Source organism: Sebastes umbrosus, chromosome 8 (assembly GCF_015220745.1).
Source record: "Sebastes umbrosus isolate fSebUmb1 chromosome 8, fSebUmb1.pri, whole genome shotgun sequence".
In the NCBI taxonomy this organism is placed as follows: domain Eukaryota; kingdom Metazoa; phylum Chordata; class Actinopteri; order Perciformes; family Sebastidae; genus Sebastes; species Sebastes umbrosus.
This window is the reverse complement of record NC_051276.1, coordinates 17,826,159-17,838,394: the sequence shown is the minus strand read 5'-3', so window position 1 is coordinate 17,838,394 and position 12,236 is coordinate 17,826,159. Positions and strand designations below refer to the sequence as shown.

Below are 12,236 nucleotides of genomic sequence, written 5' to 3'. Positions count from 1 at the left end.
GCGGCGAGGGAACTCATGGTTGGAGCCGCGGAGCCACCCCCAAGCCTTTCCAAGCCGACCTGGAGCTGATGCACTGGAGGAAATCCGATGCGATGGCCAGCTAGCGCCAGGGAGACGTTTCGACCCGACGAGTTGAATCCCCCCCGGCAGATTGCGTTGAGAAGTGTAAAAATATTTTCGGTTGATTATGAAACTAGGCTTACCGAGACTGTGGATGTAAGATCACTTTGATTTCATTTGAATTAGGCCACACAATAATTGATTATGATTGGATACAGGTCCAACATGTTACACCATATATATTGCCAGTGTATATGACCTTAATACCTGGCTTAGACGTTACCACTTTATGACCATAACACCTGAAAGTGGGGGGACAAAAAGTCTCATCCTCCCTATTCCGGCACCTATGCTGTTGAGTATGTATGAGCCTAGTACTAGTGTTGTATAATATGTCCTTGAGGTGGACCCCATATAAATATTCCTAATGATCTTTATCCTCAGACATGACATTCTCATACATTTTTGTTCTCATAACTTCCCTAATAAAGTGCTCTGTCACAGAGCTTATAAGCTAATGATATACAGTACATTCGTCCTGGTCACCCAAGTAATTTAAATCATTGGCTGTGTGTTTTTCATTTTTCCACCCTGATAAATTCATTCTATGTGTCCATGGATTGCAATCTTTTCTCAGTATCAAATCCAACATCTGCAGTATCCCAGCATGAATCACAGGGCATCAGCAGCAGCCTGTCCCAGGGGAACCATAGCCGCTATAAAGAAAAAATAGGATGATTACTTCCAAGGAAGTACGAGTGTTCAAGGTCAGGGGGTTAATTATGTGGCAGGCATAAACAACCAGTTGTCCACTTCATTGCTGTCGATCAATGACCGTAGAGGTCAAACCACTATTCCTTGCCTAGATAGAGATGTCAAGAGGACCAGCTTGCTTACCAAACACGTGTGGGTTCACTGGCTCTGTGACATAAAAACAGATAAGATAAGATAAAACTTCCCCGGGGGGAAACTGTGCATGAGGGCTAAACCGAGTCCAGATGGAGAGATGTAACACGATGAGACATCTCCGCATGAAAGCAAAGTCTTGACTAACCTCCAATTGTGTGGCTTTACAGTGTCTTGGCAGAGGAAAGAAGAGGGCTTTACCCAGATTTACCCAACATCTGACTGTAATTTAATGAAGGAAGTGGGTGAGATGTAGTGGCAATACTGCTGGGACATTACCTTTCATTCTGCTAATTAAGTTTGGGGGCTTTACAAGTGTGAGAGGATTACAAGCTATTAGCAGGCATTTATACCAATCATTTGTGTGATTTATATTGTTGTTTGGGGCCAGTTTAGGCTTCCTGATGCTACTGCATAAATAATTAAGTCCAGCTAGAATTAAAATGCTTATTTAAGTATAAATCAGCTCCGTAAATTAAATTTCCGCAGTCATCTATTGAGGAAAACAACTAGTACCATGGATGGAGGACGTGTATATAGACACAGTTTTCTTCCTTTTAAAAATAGTATTAAAATATATATATATATATATATATATTGTATGTGTTGTCTGACTGCTAACTTTCGTCGGTGTCAGTTCTCTAACCTCTTATTCTCTAACACTAATTACTGCAGAATTATTAACACTCAGACGGGCACAAAAGGTGTAACACTTGATGGGATTTCATCATTTTTTGCCTCATCTTCATGTCACATTTATGTCCTTCGTTGTGCAAGATTTGACACAATACCTTTCCTGCTGAATGAACTGGAAAGCAGATTTTCATCAGGCTGTGGATTCTTTTGTGGCTGTAGCAGGTGCTGCAGAGGTCAGTGCAGCCCAGCGGAGAGGGCACAGGTGACCCCCCCCCCCCCCCCCCCCCCGCTCCCAAAGCAGGGCTCTTCTTGCTCCCTGGGCATACCAAAGCCAATTTAGCGCTCACAGCCAGTGCTAGTTCCTGACACATAGCACTATCCAGTGATTGCTCTCATTATTGTCCGACTGAGACACTTTTTAGATAGCAATAGAGGAGCAAAACCAGAGAGCGAGACATTCCAGTGGACCGATGAGAGCGTGGCGAGAGTCTGACCAGAGACCGAGCAAATTTATTCTGGGGTTCATGGTTTCTGGAGGCTATGTCTGTGTGCAAGGTGTAAGGAAGACGATGATGATGATAACAGTATAGTATATGGTATTAAAGGTGCTATTTATTTATTTATTTGAAAGGGACAGATTACGTTAATGAACATCAGTATAAAGTACAGGATGTAAACATGCAGGAGTTAGCAAGAATGATAATTTTCATCCTTAGTCTCTAGGCAAGTAAAAATATACAGATCAAATAGAAAACATATTCAAATATACAATACACACAGGTAGAAAATAAAATGTGCAACATTATACATGACATTGATAACATTCAACATTCAAGGCTCACAAGCCTTGTTAGAAGCTGGAACCAAACGTCAGATATCTTCCAATGAGGTTAACAAAACATTCATTTTGGACCCACCAAGATTTTAAAATTATTAATTCACAATCATTATATTTTTTTTTAAGGAAAAGACATACTTTTCTTTTCTTTTTTTTTTTTTTTAAATATTCATCTACATAAAGATTTTATCAATAATGAATACATTAATTAATTAAATTATTGTATTAGTCTTTAATTTTAATATCTCACAAGAACAACCAATTAATTTATAAAAATTCACTGTGAAGCACAATATATTCAATAATGAAGAAATTGACCCATTTGTGCCCAAAGACTATATTTAGTACAACATTTGTTCTGATTGGTCAAAAGTCTTTAAATTTTGCACGGACGTACTTTGGGCAAATATCTAACTTAGACATTTTTCGATCATATGAAAAATCACACTTTTATCAATAGTCAGGATTTTGGAAAAATTAGGAAAAACACTAACATTGTTTTAATTAAATGTTTTCCATATGAAATATTGTTTTAAACATTGCATATGTGTACATATCTCCAATATTCAACTTGTTATGAGTTCATAGATACCAAATACTTGATGTTGCTCCTTATAGTTTCTGAGATACCAACATTTCCTTATCATACTATATTTAGTATTTGGGCACACAGGACTACTTTTTTATCCTAATTAAAAATAATGGAGTCTATTGTAAAAAATGTAGTCCCATGTGCCCAAAGACTAGATATATTATGATAATAAAAACTCACATTTATTCACATTTGTGCTTAAGCAAACCCAGAGAACACCTCCACCAAAGGTAATTAAAGATTACAGTTGCGGGCACAAATGGGTTCATTCTATGGGGGATTGGCATAATAAAAGATGCACCTGTACAATATAATGCAATTCACAGTATTATCCCTTCAGTAAATACAATAGTAACAGTCATTTGTCTGTTGCTGCTGACGCTGTATGGTAGGCCAGTTATTGTACTGTATGTGCAGTGGGTGGACGAAACACCTTGCTCAGTATTACATTCCCATGAGATAACACTAAATACACTCTCAGTTGAATCAGCATCATCCTGGCACAGTTTCAACAAAAAGGTGAACATTATAAGCTTCACTAAAGTAGTTATTATTGGGGAGCCAATGTGTTGTGTTACATTAAATTGTACGCCTTGTAGTTTTATTGTCTCAGTCCGCTGTAGAAATCTTTACACAAACTGCCTTGTTAAATCGTTATAACCAAGAGAGCACCATTTCCATTTAACTGAAAACATCAGTTGCAAAATGTTGTTTTACCATAAGGCTTTAATGACCTATTTAATTTCAGAATGGTAGAATCTGACTATTTTTAGTGAGGGGAACTCCTTGGATGCATGCCTGTAACTGTTTAAAGAAGTGGTGTAAACAGAGTTTATTTACCTGACCACTGGGCTAGCACATGTTTGTCTCTGTACATTTCCTACACCCTCTTCTCTCTTCCTTTCACAGTTTCTGTCTCTCCAATCCTCTCCATGTTTCTCATTCCCTGAAGTAATCCCTTTTCTCCCACTTGATGTACTGGCAATACACCGCTCACTTTCCCTGTGCCTCGCATAAAAGGAAAGCAAATCGTAAGATGGGCTAGCTGTGTTTTCCTCTCTCTCTGCAGTATGTTGTGCTTCAGGCTATTTGAGTGGCTTGCCCATTTGGCTCACCTGTGTGTTTGAACCTGCAGTACTGGTGGCAGCAAAGCAGGATATGGACTTAAAGGGTAACGACAACATCACTTTTCTAAGTGGCGTGATAGCGGTGGTGAAATAACAGTGGGTTGTGCTGTGTGCAATGTACATTTCCGCCCTGTGATTGACTGGCGACCTGTACCCCGCCTCTCGCCCACCAGCAGCGCCTCTCAAGGATAAGCGGGTATGGCTAATGGATAGATGTACATTCCTGTTTCTAATACATATGTAGTTTTTCTTGGTTTCTTACTCCTTTGACATTTAAGGTAAAAGCCTCTAGAGTGTGTGCTGTTCACTTCCCACGTATTATGCTGAAGAGCTCACTCAGCTAAAATCTACACATTTGTGTCATTAATGCAAAGATGTTCACATTAATGCTACTGCATTTATTCACAGATGGATAAACATTCAGTTAATGCATTGAATGCATTATATCTCAATGCTCACAAGTGGCTATACAATCCCATTTCCATTGGAGTGTTCCACCAAGGCAATTAGCAAAGACCAAATATCCCCTGTGCAAATTACCCCGCTGTGAAATGCCTCAATGATGTTTCATATGGCCATGCTCTACCCTTGATTAATAACTGTATTAGTATTGTTTTTGTCACAGTTGCTAACAATAAGTGGTTCTTGAGGATTAGAAGCATTTAAAAGCTGAATTGTTTAATGATGATTGGCCGTTGTTGTTCCCTATAAGGCGGGCTTTACTGTAGTTGGCATTTTTCAGGTTAACAGTTCTTAACAGGATTGTACACATAATCCCCCTGATTACAGTAACCTCCCATAATTGAGACATTTCCTTCTGACACGTGCTTGTTTGTTCATCTCTATGCTAATAGGGTGTTGTCAGTAGGAGGCTAGTTTCTTGTATTAGTCATGCTGGCTGTTTTTGGGTTTTGTAATTATATCAGATTGTCCCACACTAGCTCATCAAAGCACAGTCACAGCCGAGGCTGGAGAATATTAAAGATCACTGGTAAACATGAGGAAACTGGTTTATGGAAAGCATTATTCTGAATCACATTTGAAACATGACAGGTTATAGAATTAACTTTCGAGTACAATAACAACTGATGACTGTATATGTATATTGTGCTGTGTATCTGATTAAAGCGAACACACCCAAAAACACCCAGATCCATCCCATTAATGACCGACCTTGAGTCTTTGAGTGATTGGCTCTCTTACACACACCGGTAAGGCAGGATTTAGATTGGGACAAATACCTGATCTTGAACATTTTTCCACCAATTTTCATGAAATAATAAGTCAGAAAAATCTGATCTATTTTTTTCTTCTCTCTAAGCTTCAGTTTTAAGCTCCAGTCCATATTATGTATACAGTGCATCTCATGGAGATTGAGTCTCCATAAGTCAAACCGAATCAACTGCATAATCCCCAGTGGTCTGTAGACAATGCAGATCCAACCATGATGCAATTTTGGGGAGATGGGGACTCACGCCCCAGATGGTTTGTTTTAACCATCTGGGAAGCCGTCATTGGAAACTGTTTGGAAAAGAGCAGGCACTTTCCAAAAAGTGGGAAAGTCGTGGGAAGATTGAAAGCATATTTTCCATTGAGGAAAGACTTCAATGCCGTTCTTTAATTTGATCTTATCTGATAGAACTGATGCTATTGCAGCTACGCTAAACTCTTCAGGACCCGCCATTGTGGTTTAGAACGAACCGTCATCTCTCCGTTTCGCGTCAAAAACACATTACTTGAAGCCTGAAAAGATTGATTTTCCTGTGATCTCGCGATATCGCAAGAAACTGCTGTGCAACAACTGCGCATTGGAACTTCAGTGTCTTTATGTAATGGCTTTGAAAATGTCTTGAGAAACAGACACTGAAAAACAGCTACACGTAACAGATGAATAGACAAAAATTAGGCGAAAATGCAAAAATAAGGCAACACTGCTCATAATAAATGTCATATGTACGAATCTTTACAGCTTGACAGGCAAAATAATTGGGTAAACACATTTCACTTCTCTCTGTTATGATTTACACGCTCCATTATAATTAAAGATGAGTGGCCCCTGCTGTTTGAGTTTGATCTACCTATGTGTCCAGCACAGTTGTGTATTTATCCATCTTTCGAGAGTAGTGTTTTTAGTGCCGACTGTGAAAATCAACTCTTTTGTAGTGCTCTGCATAGCCACAAGATGACATGCTGGCTAGTAAAACAATTTTCTTCAATCTCCCCAGGGATGATGCGCTAAAATATACAAAATGAGTCACATTACATTCAAAGGATCAGTGTTTTGCTGTTTATTTCATGTGCAGTACATTTGATTTATCATCTACTGTGGCTAAAATGTCTGTTTAGTAGAGGATTAACAAATAGCAGGGGCTTCTCTATCCTCAGCCATGTCTGAAGCAGGGCGTAGCCACCATATTAAAAGACACAGCAGGCATTGTCTTGAGAGTGCTGGCTGTGTGCTCACAATGAAAAAATAAATACAATAAAAACACAGTGTTAGATGGTATTTAAGATTATATAGAGTGAGAGTGTATTTCAAGTTCAACCTGCACAACTTTTGTTATGGTCTTTTGGGAAAGGTTTCACAGCCCAATTTCATCAAACGTCTTTTCACCCAAATACAGTTGTCTCCATGGATTTTTGGGTGAATCACAAAACATTTATAAGTTCTCTCTCTGCCTCTCTTTTATTTCACTCTATTTATTTATTTTTTTATTCTGCTTTGCTGCAGATTAAAGATGCTGCCGCTTCCAGTCACAGTACCTCAGTGACCATTATGTGTGAAGACCATGATTGTATTTCTCCGGAGCTTATAGGACATTCACCGAAAAAAAAAAAGATATATTTTGAGATATTACAAATGTGCCCAAGTGACTATTATATATATATATATATATTAGAGATAAAATCTCAGGGAGATGAAGCGCCGTGGAAGACTTGCTTTAATCATGTTTCACTTTCTTAAGCTTTCCAAATCTCAAGCCTAGTTACATATTCATGAAGCCAAAATTTACCTGAGTCACAGATGACTCATGGTATGTTTTAGAGGATTAAAAGTCTTGTAGCAGCCATGGGCACGTTTGGAAATCATTAGAAATGTGTTCAAAATTGTTCAAAGTTTACCTCGTTTCATCCCTCCCGTCGTAAACTATCCCTGTAATCCCATTACACTGTACCTATAATAGAACAGAGTGTAAATGGGTGTGATGCGTTGGGGTTGTGGGTCTGTCACCTTCTGTAATTGGTTAGATGAATCAATCACAGAAGAGCTATTTCAGAGAGCAATTACAGAGCAAAGACGGCTGTAAAATAGATGACAATTCTGTGACAATTTAGCATATTGACGGTCTGCTCTGCTCGTCCATGTTCCTGTGATACTTTAATGAAGAGGCTGAGGATATTTACCAAGTCTATCGCAGAATTGCTGTCAGTGCTGCAGTAGTTTCGTAGAAATGAGCAAGAATGGTACACTGAAATGTTATTTAATTATTTAAGGTCTCAACATTTTGAAACTTGGTTCTGTGTTTTAGCATTAATGGTCTCCAGAGGAGCTGTTTGATTTATTAGTTTCAGTGTCTTTGTGAGAGCTTCTATGGGCAGACAGAATCAAGTAACACACAGAGGAAATTCAATATATGCTCCCTACCAATGCATTCTAATGAGGATGAGGTCTTTTTAATTGCCTACATGTCTGCTTCAAATAAATGAATGCACCTTTTTTTGTTTCGTGTCTCTTCCAGATATTAACGAATGCGAAAGGGAACCATGCAAGAATGGTGGCATTTGCACAGATCTGGTTGCCAACTATTCCTGCGAATGCCCGGGGGAGTACATGGGGAGGAACTGTCAATACAGTAAGTGTTCATGTTTCTTTTTTTTAATGTTTGTCTTTTACAACTATCCATTGATTCTTAACAGCATACACACATACACCAGACAGTTTGCTGATAATTCCCATAAAGAACATCTACTGTAAACCGGCTTTAGTGGATAGTGTGCCGACCTCTAATGAAAACTTTACAGAGGTTATACAAGTTTGTTAAGTTTTGAGGACATTCTTTTGCTTTGTGGTGTGTTTCATAAAATCCATATATGAATATGTTTTTTTAACATGTAGCCCACAATATTCAGATGTTCTAAATAAGTCCATAAGTACATTACATCATGGCTGCGTATTAATAAAGGAGCCTGATGGGTGGAAGTGTGAGCTGTCAAGAGAAGATGATTGATAAGTGTAGAAGCCACCATGTGCTCAGTGTGCACCATTGCAGTTAAAAAAATGTTTCAGTAAAATTAAGCCACAGTAAAGAAAAGTAGGCGTTTGGACCACAACAATTACACTGGAAAATAATTGTATCCTACAAAAACTTTTTTTCATCACAGGATAAGGGCACAGTGAAAACCTGAACACGAGTTATATTCACAGAGTCTTCCCTCTCTGCTAAACAGACTCATCCTGCATTAGAAAAGTATGCAGTTAAAATAACCAAAGATGCATGTATGATAATTTATTATTTCTTTAAAACTTTATCTATATCAATAAGTATGGAAGAGGATAGGGCCACATGAAAAAAATATTTGAGTTCTGAGTTGGCCCTAATCCTCTTCCGTACTCAATTCTTCACATTCCACACAATGTGCATGTTTTCTGAATTAAAGGCATTATAAGTATATGCAATATATACACAGCACATTTATTTAATTTTCATTAACATCCTAAAAGTAAATCCATATTTCTCCTCATATTATCTTAATAGAAAACATGACACTAGACTACTAAAACATAACTAGAAAAACTGCTTAATTTCTGCATGTGCAGACAAACACAATAAACCCTAAAGCATAATAATAATAAACAAATCCAAACATTTGAATGCTGAGAAGTCACGGCCACTTTGTGCTTGCAAGCCCTCATTTCATTTCTTTTGCCCGGTGGCTGTGTAGAACGAGAGAGCGCTTCCGTCTTATCACAAGTAGCTTTCTTTTTGCGAGACGCCGGAGAGCTTAAAGTGGCCTCATGTGTTTATTATGCTATTGTGGGGATTTAGTCTGCTCACTCTAGGAACATATTAGGATTAATGTATCAGTGGACTTGGAGCCCTGAGCCACCCTTGCACCGCTACTCACAAATTAATTCATCAGATTTTCTATCTCAGGTGCAGCACAGTTGTTCGGCAAACAGACTCAGGAATTTTCTGCATTGGAGGACAGAAATTTTGCAAGTTGCTATAGCTGTTTTTATAAAGTGAATAACAGAAGGCAGAGGGGGATTTGTGAATAGAGAGGAGTAAAGAGGCACAGCCGGACTGATAAGGTTGGTGGAGTGAGTGAAGAACTCGAGGAGAAAGATTTAGTCTTGCTGATTGAACATATGCTAAGCTCCATTATTTGTTTAATGACGCTCATTTCCATTTTCCCATATAAAGTCAATATTTGTACAGCGTATTATACAACCATTAATTCAGCCAGCCAAGTTGCAGCTCAGTCTATAAGTATTAGGCTGGTTTGTTTTGGTCTGTTCTTCAACAGATTTTGAATAAAACAATTGCCATGAGGTGAAAGTGCTGACTCTCCGCCTTAATTTGATGCTGTTTACAACTGCAACAAATGAACTGTGGAGAAATTGTAGTCCTTTTTATACAAATCCCCCGAGGGTGAACAGGGAAATAAGTCCCACACTGTTCACCCAATATAGATGTAAACAACCCCAAACACCCCTAAAGCTTAACGTCAGCACTATGACCTTGTTTTGTTTTGTTTTTTGTTTCATTAGAAATCCAGTGCACTGGAGTATAGCCAAACATACCACAGTCCTAATACTTTCCGACTGAACTGTTAGTTTTCTGACAAGGCTGCTTTATGTAAAAAAAAAAAAACAGCCTGAGACAAGAGACTGGATTACCAGGAACAGGAACAGAAAAAAAGGTTTGTAATCCATCACAAAAAGCTTTAAAGAAGGAGCTCCTTGGTAGCCAAGTGGTTACAGTTCATGCCATAATGTATAATCACAAAGTTCCCGGTTAGATGCCTTTCTCTTTCCCCCATTTCTACATTGTTCTCTGTCAAATAAAGGCGAAAAAAAAAAAAATGTATAACAGAAACATTACAAGAACAAATATGTTAAATGATGAAATTGTAGTTGCTCCTCCAACTAATATCAGTGAACATTTTGAAACCACATTCCAAAAAAAAATGAAAACTACATTTCCCATAATGCAACTCAGTAGCGTCTTTCATTACACTCTCCCCGCTTGGTAAATTACCACATCTGGCAAAGTGCTCACTTTGTAACATAGACTTTCAGTTCAAATGTGTAGCCTTCAAGCCCAAGCTGAGATAACCCAGATGACATCACTTGAGTTATTTTCTCAGATTTGACAAAGAGTCCCAGAGGACAACACAAGCTGAGTAGTATTACTGGTGATGAGTAAAGTGGTCTTTATTTGTAAATACGGTGGAATTTCCTTTTAAAATAAAAATTCTTCCTTTGCTATTTAAAAGCATTATTTGTTGAATAAGTCACAGCCTTATAGTACAGTCGGTTGGGTCTTTGTGAATATAGCATTGATAGAAAAAGGTGGAATGCCTGGAATCTACTTTGATGCAAGGACTCGTCATCTCCTCTAGCTTGTTTCTTCAACCCACGTTGTGTGTGTGGGCAAGCCCACAAGCACAGACATTGGCTGTTGCAGATTAGGTGACATATACATTTTCTGGCCATACCAGCAATGAGCGTGACCATGTTATGTGAAGGCAGCCGTGAGCTTTTGGCCATTGTCTGTCTGTTCGGTTGTTATCCAATTTTACAGAAATAATTATAGTGCCTTCAATATTGATTCCCATGATCCGATGGAAAGCGAGAAGTGAGAAGAAGAATCATATCTTTCGCTTGCCAACATGAGTCCTGGTAAAATATACAAGAACGAATAAAACACAAGACAACACTTGGCACAAGCTGCCGCAGCCGTTCTACTGAAGCGAATTTGGGATTGTTACTGCTGTAATAGTCCAGACACATTCATACTTTCAGACACTAATATGGGTTAAATGGTCAGTGAAAGATCCAATATTGAGGAAAGGTGAGGACTGATAAGGTCCTCTTTTTACAAAAGCATCGTAAGGCTAAGATGATTGTAGAACCATGAGCAGATGCTAAATCTATTCAAGAACAGTTTTGCTGTTACATGAAATACAACCCAGTAGCCCTGTGTCAAATACACTGCAGTAAGCTGGAAGCTCTGGCTGTTTACTGCAAACTAGCCAACGTTTTCATGACCTCACCACATTAGGTCGTCTTAGACCAGTACCAGTGTGTCTTTAAGCTTTATTAACAGTGACACAACCTTACATCGGTTGTCCTGACAGTCACTATTTCTGACTGCTCTGTACCCAAACAACTGACGTGCCGGAAAGTATGTTGCGTTACTATGACAACCAGCAGCCATGAGCTTTTGTCACCAATATTAGCTGTGGCATGACTCCACATTAAGAGTTTTTGATATGGTGATTTGGACTATTGACTATTTCTTCCATTATATTATATTTCAAACATGATAAAGGGCCCCCTTTTTTTTAAAATATGGTGAAAAACCGAAGCAAATCTTTTATTTTTCTGTGTTTTTCTTCATAAATCTAATCAATCAATATCATTTACTCCCCAACTATTTTGCTGAGGATCAGAAATGCAGCGATATCACCTGAATGAAATCCAACAGGAAGGATAACAAGTGGTGAAATGCTCAGATACGTTGTAAACAAACTTCTCAACGTTGCTCTTGGACATGCGCTGGACCACCCAAAGTACTAACTTTTCATTCTGACTCCATTGTATAAAACTACACAGCAGCCATACGATATTTGGGTTAGAACCTGATATATTCAAAGTTCAAAAATACAAAAAGATATGTTTAGAAACAGTAGTTTGTCCACCAGAGACTAGGGCTGTGTTTGGCAAGAATCTGGTGATACGATACGTATCATGATTCAATATATTACGATATATTGCGATACTGTAAGCAAAACAACATATGCGATTTTTTAAAATCGAATTTGAGTAAAACTGTCAAAGTATAAAGAA

The 12,236-nt window shown here is 38.4% G+C and overlaps 1 protein-coding gene across 4 annotated transcripts in view; it reads left to right on the top strand.

The window, feature by feature from the left end:
* Nucleotides 1-12,236, top strand: part of LOC119492795 (EGF-like repeat and discoidin I-like domain-containing protein 3) — a 126,127-nt gene that overhangs the window by 59,652 nt on the left and 54,239 nt on the right. For all 4 annotated transcript variants that reach the window (XM_037777550.1, XM_037777549.1, XM_037777548.1 and 1 more), the window contains exon 4: nt 7,900-8,013. In XM_037777550.1, coding sequence (XP_037633478.1) covers nt 7,900-8,013 — 114 coding nt within the window. The remainder of the gene's footprint in view (nt 1-7,899; nt 8,014-12,236) is intronic.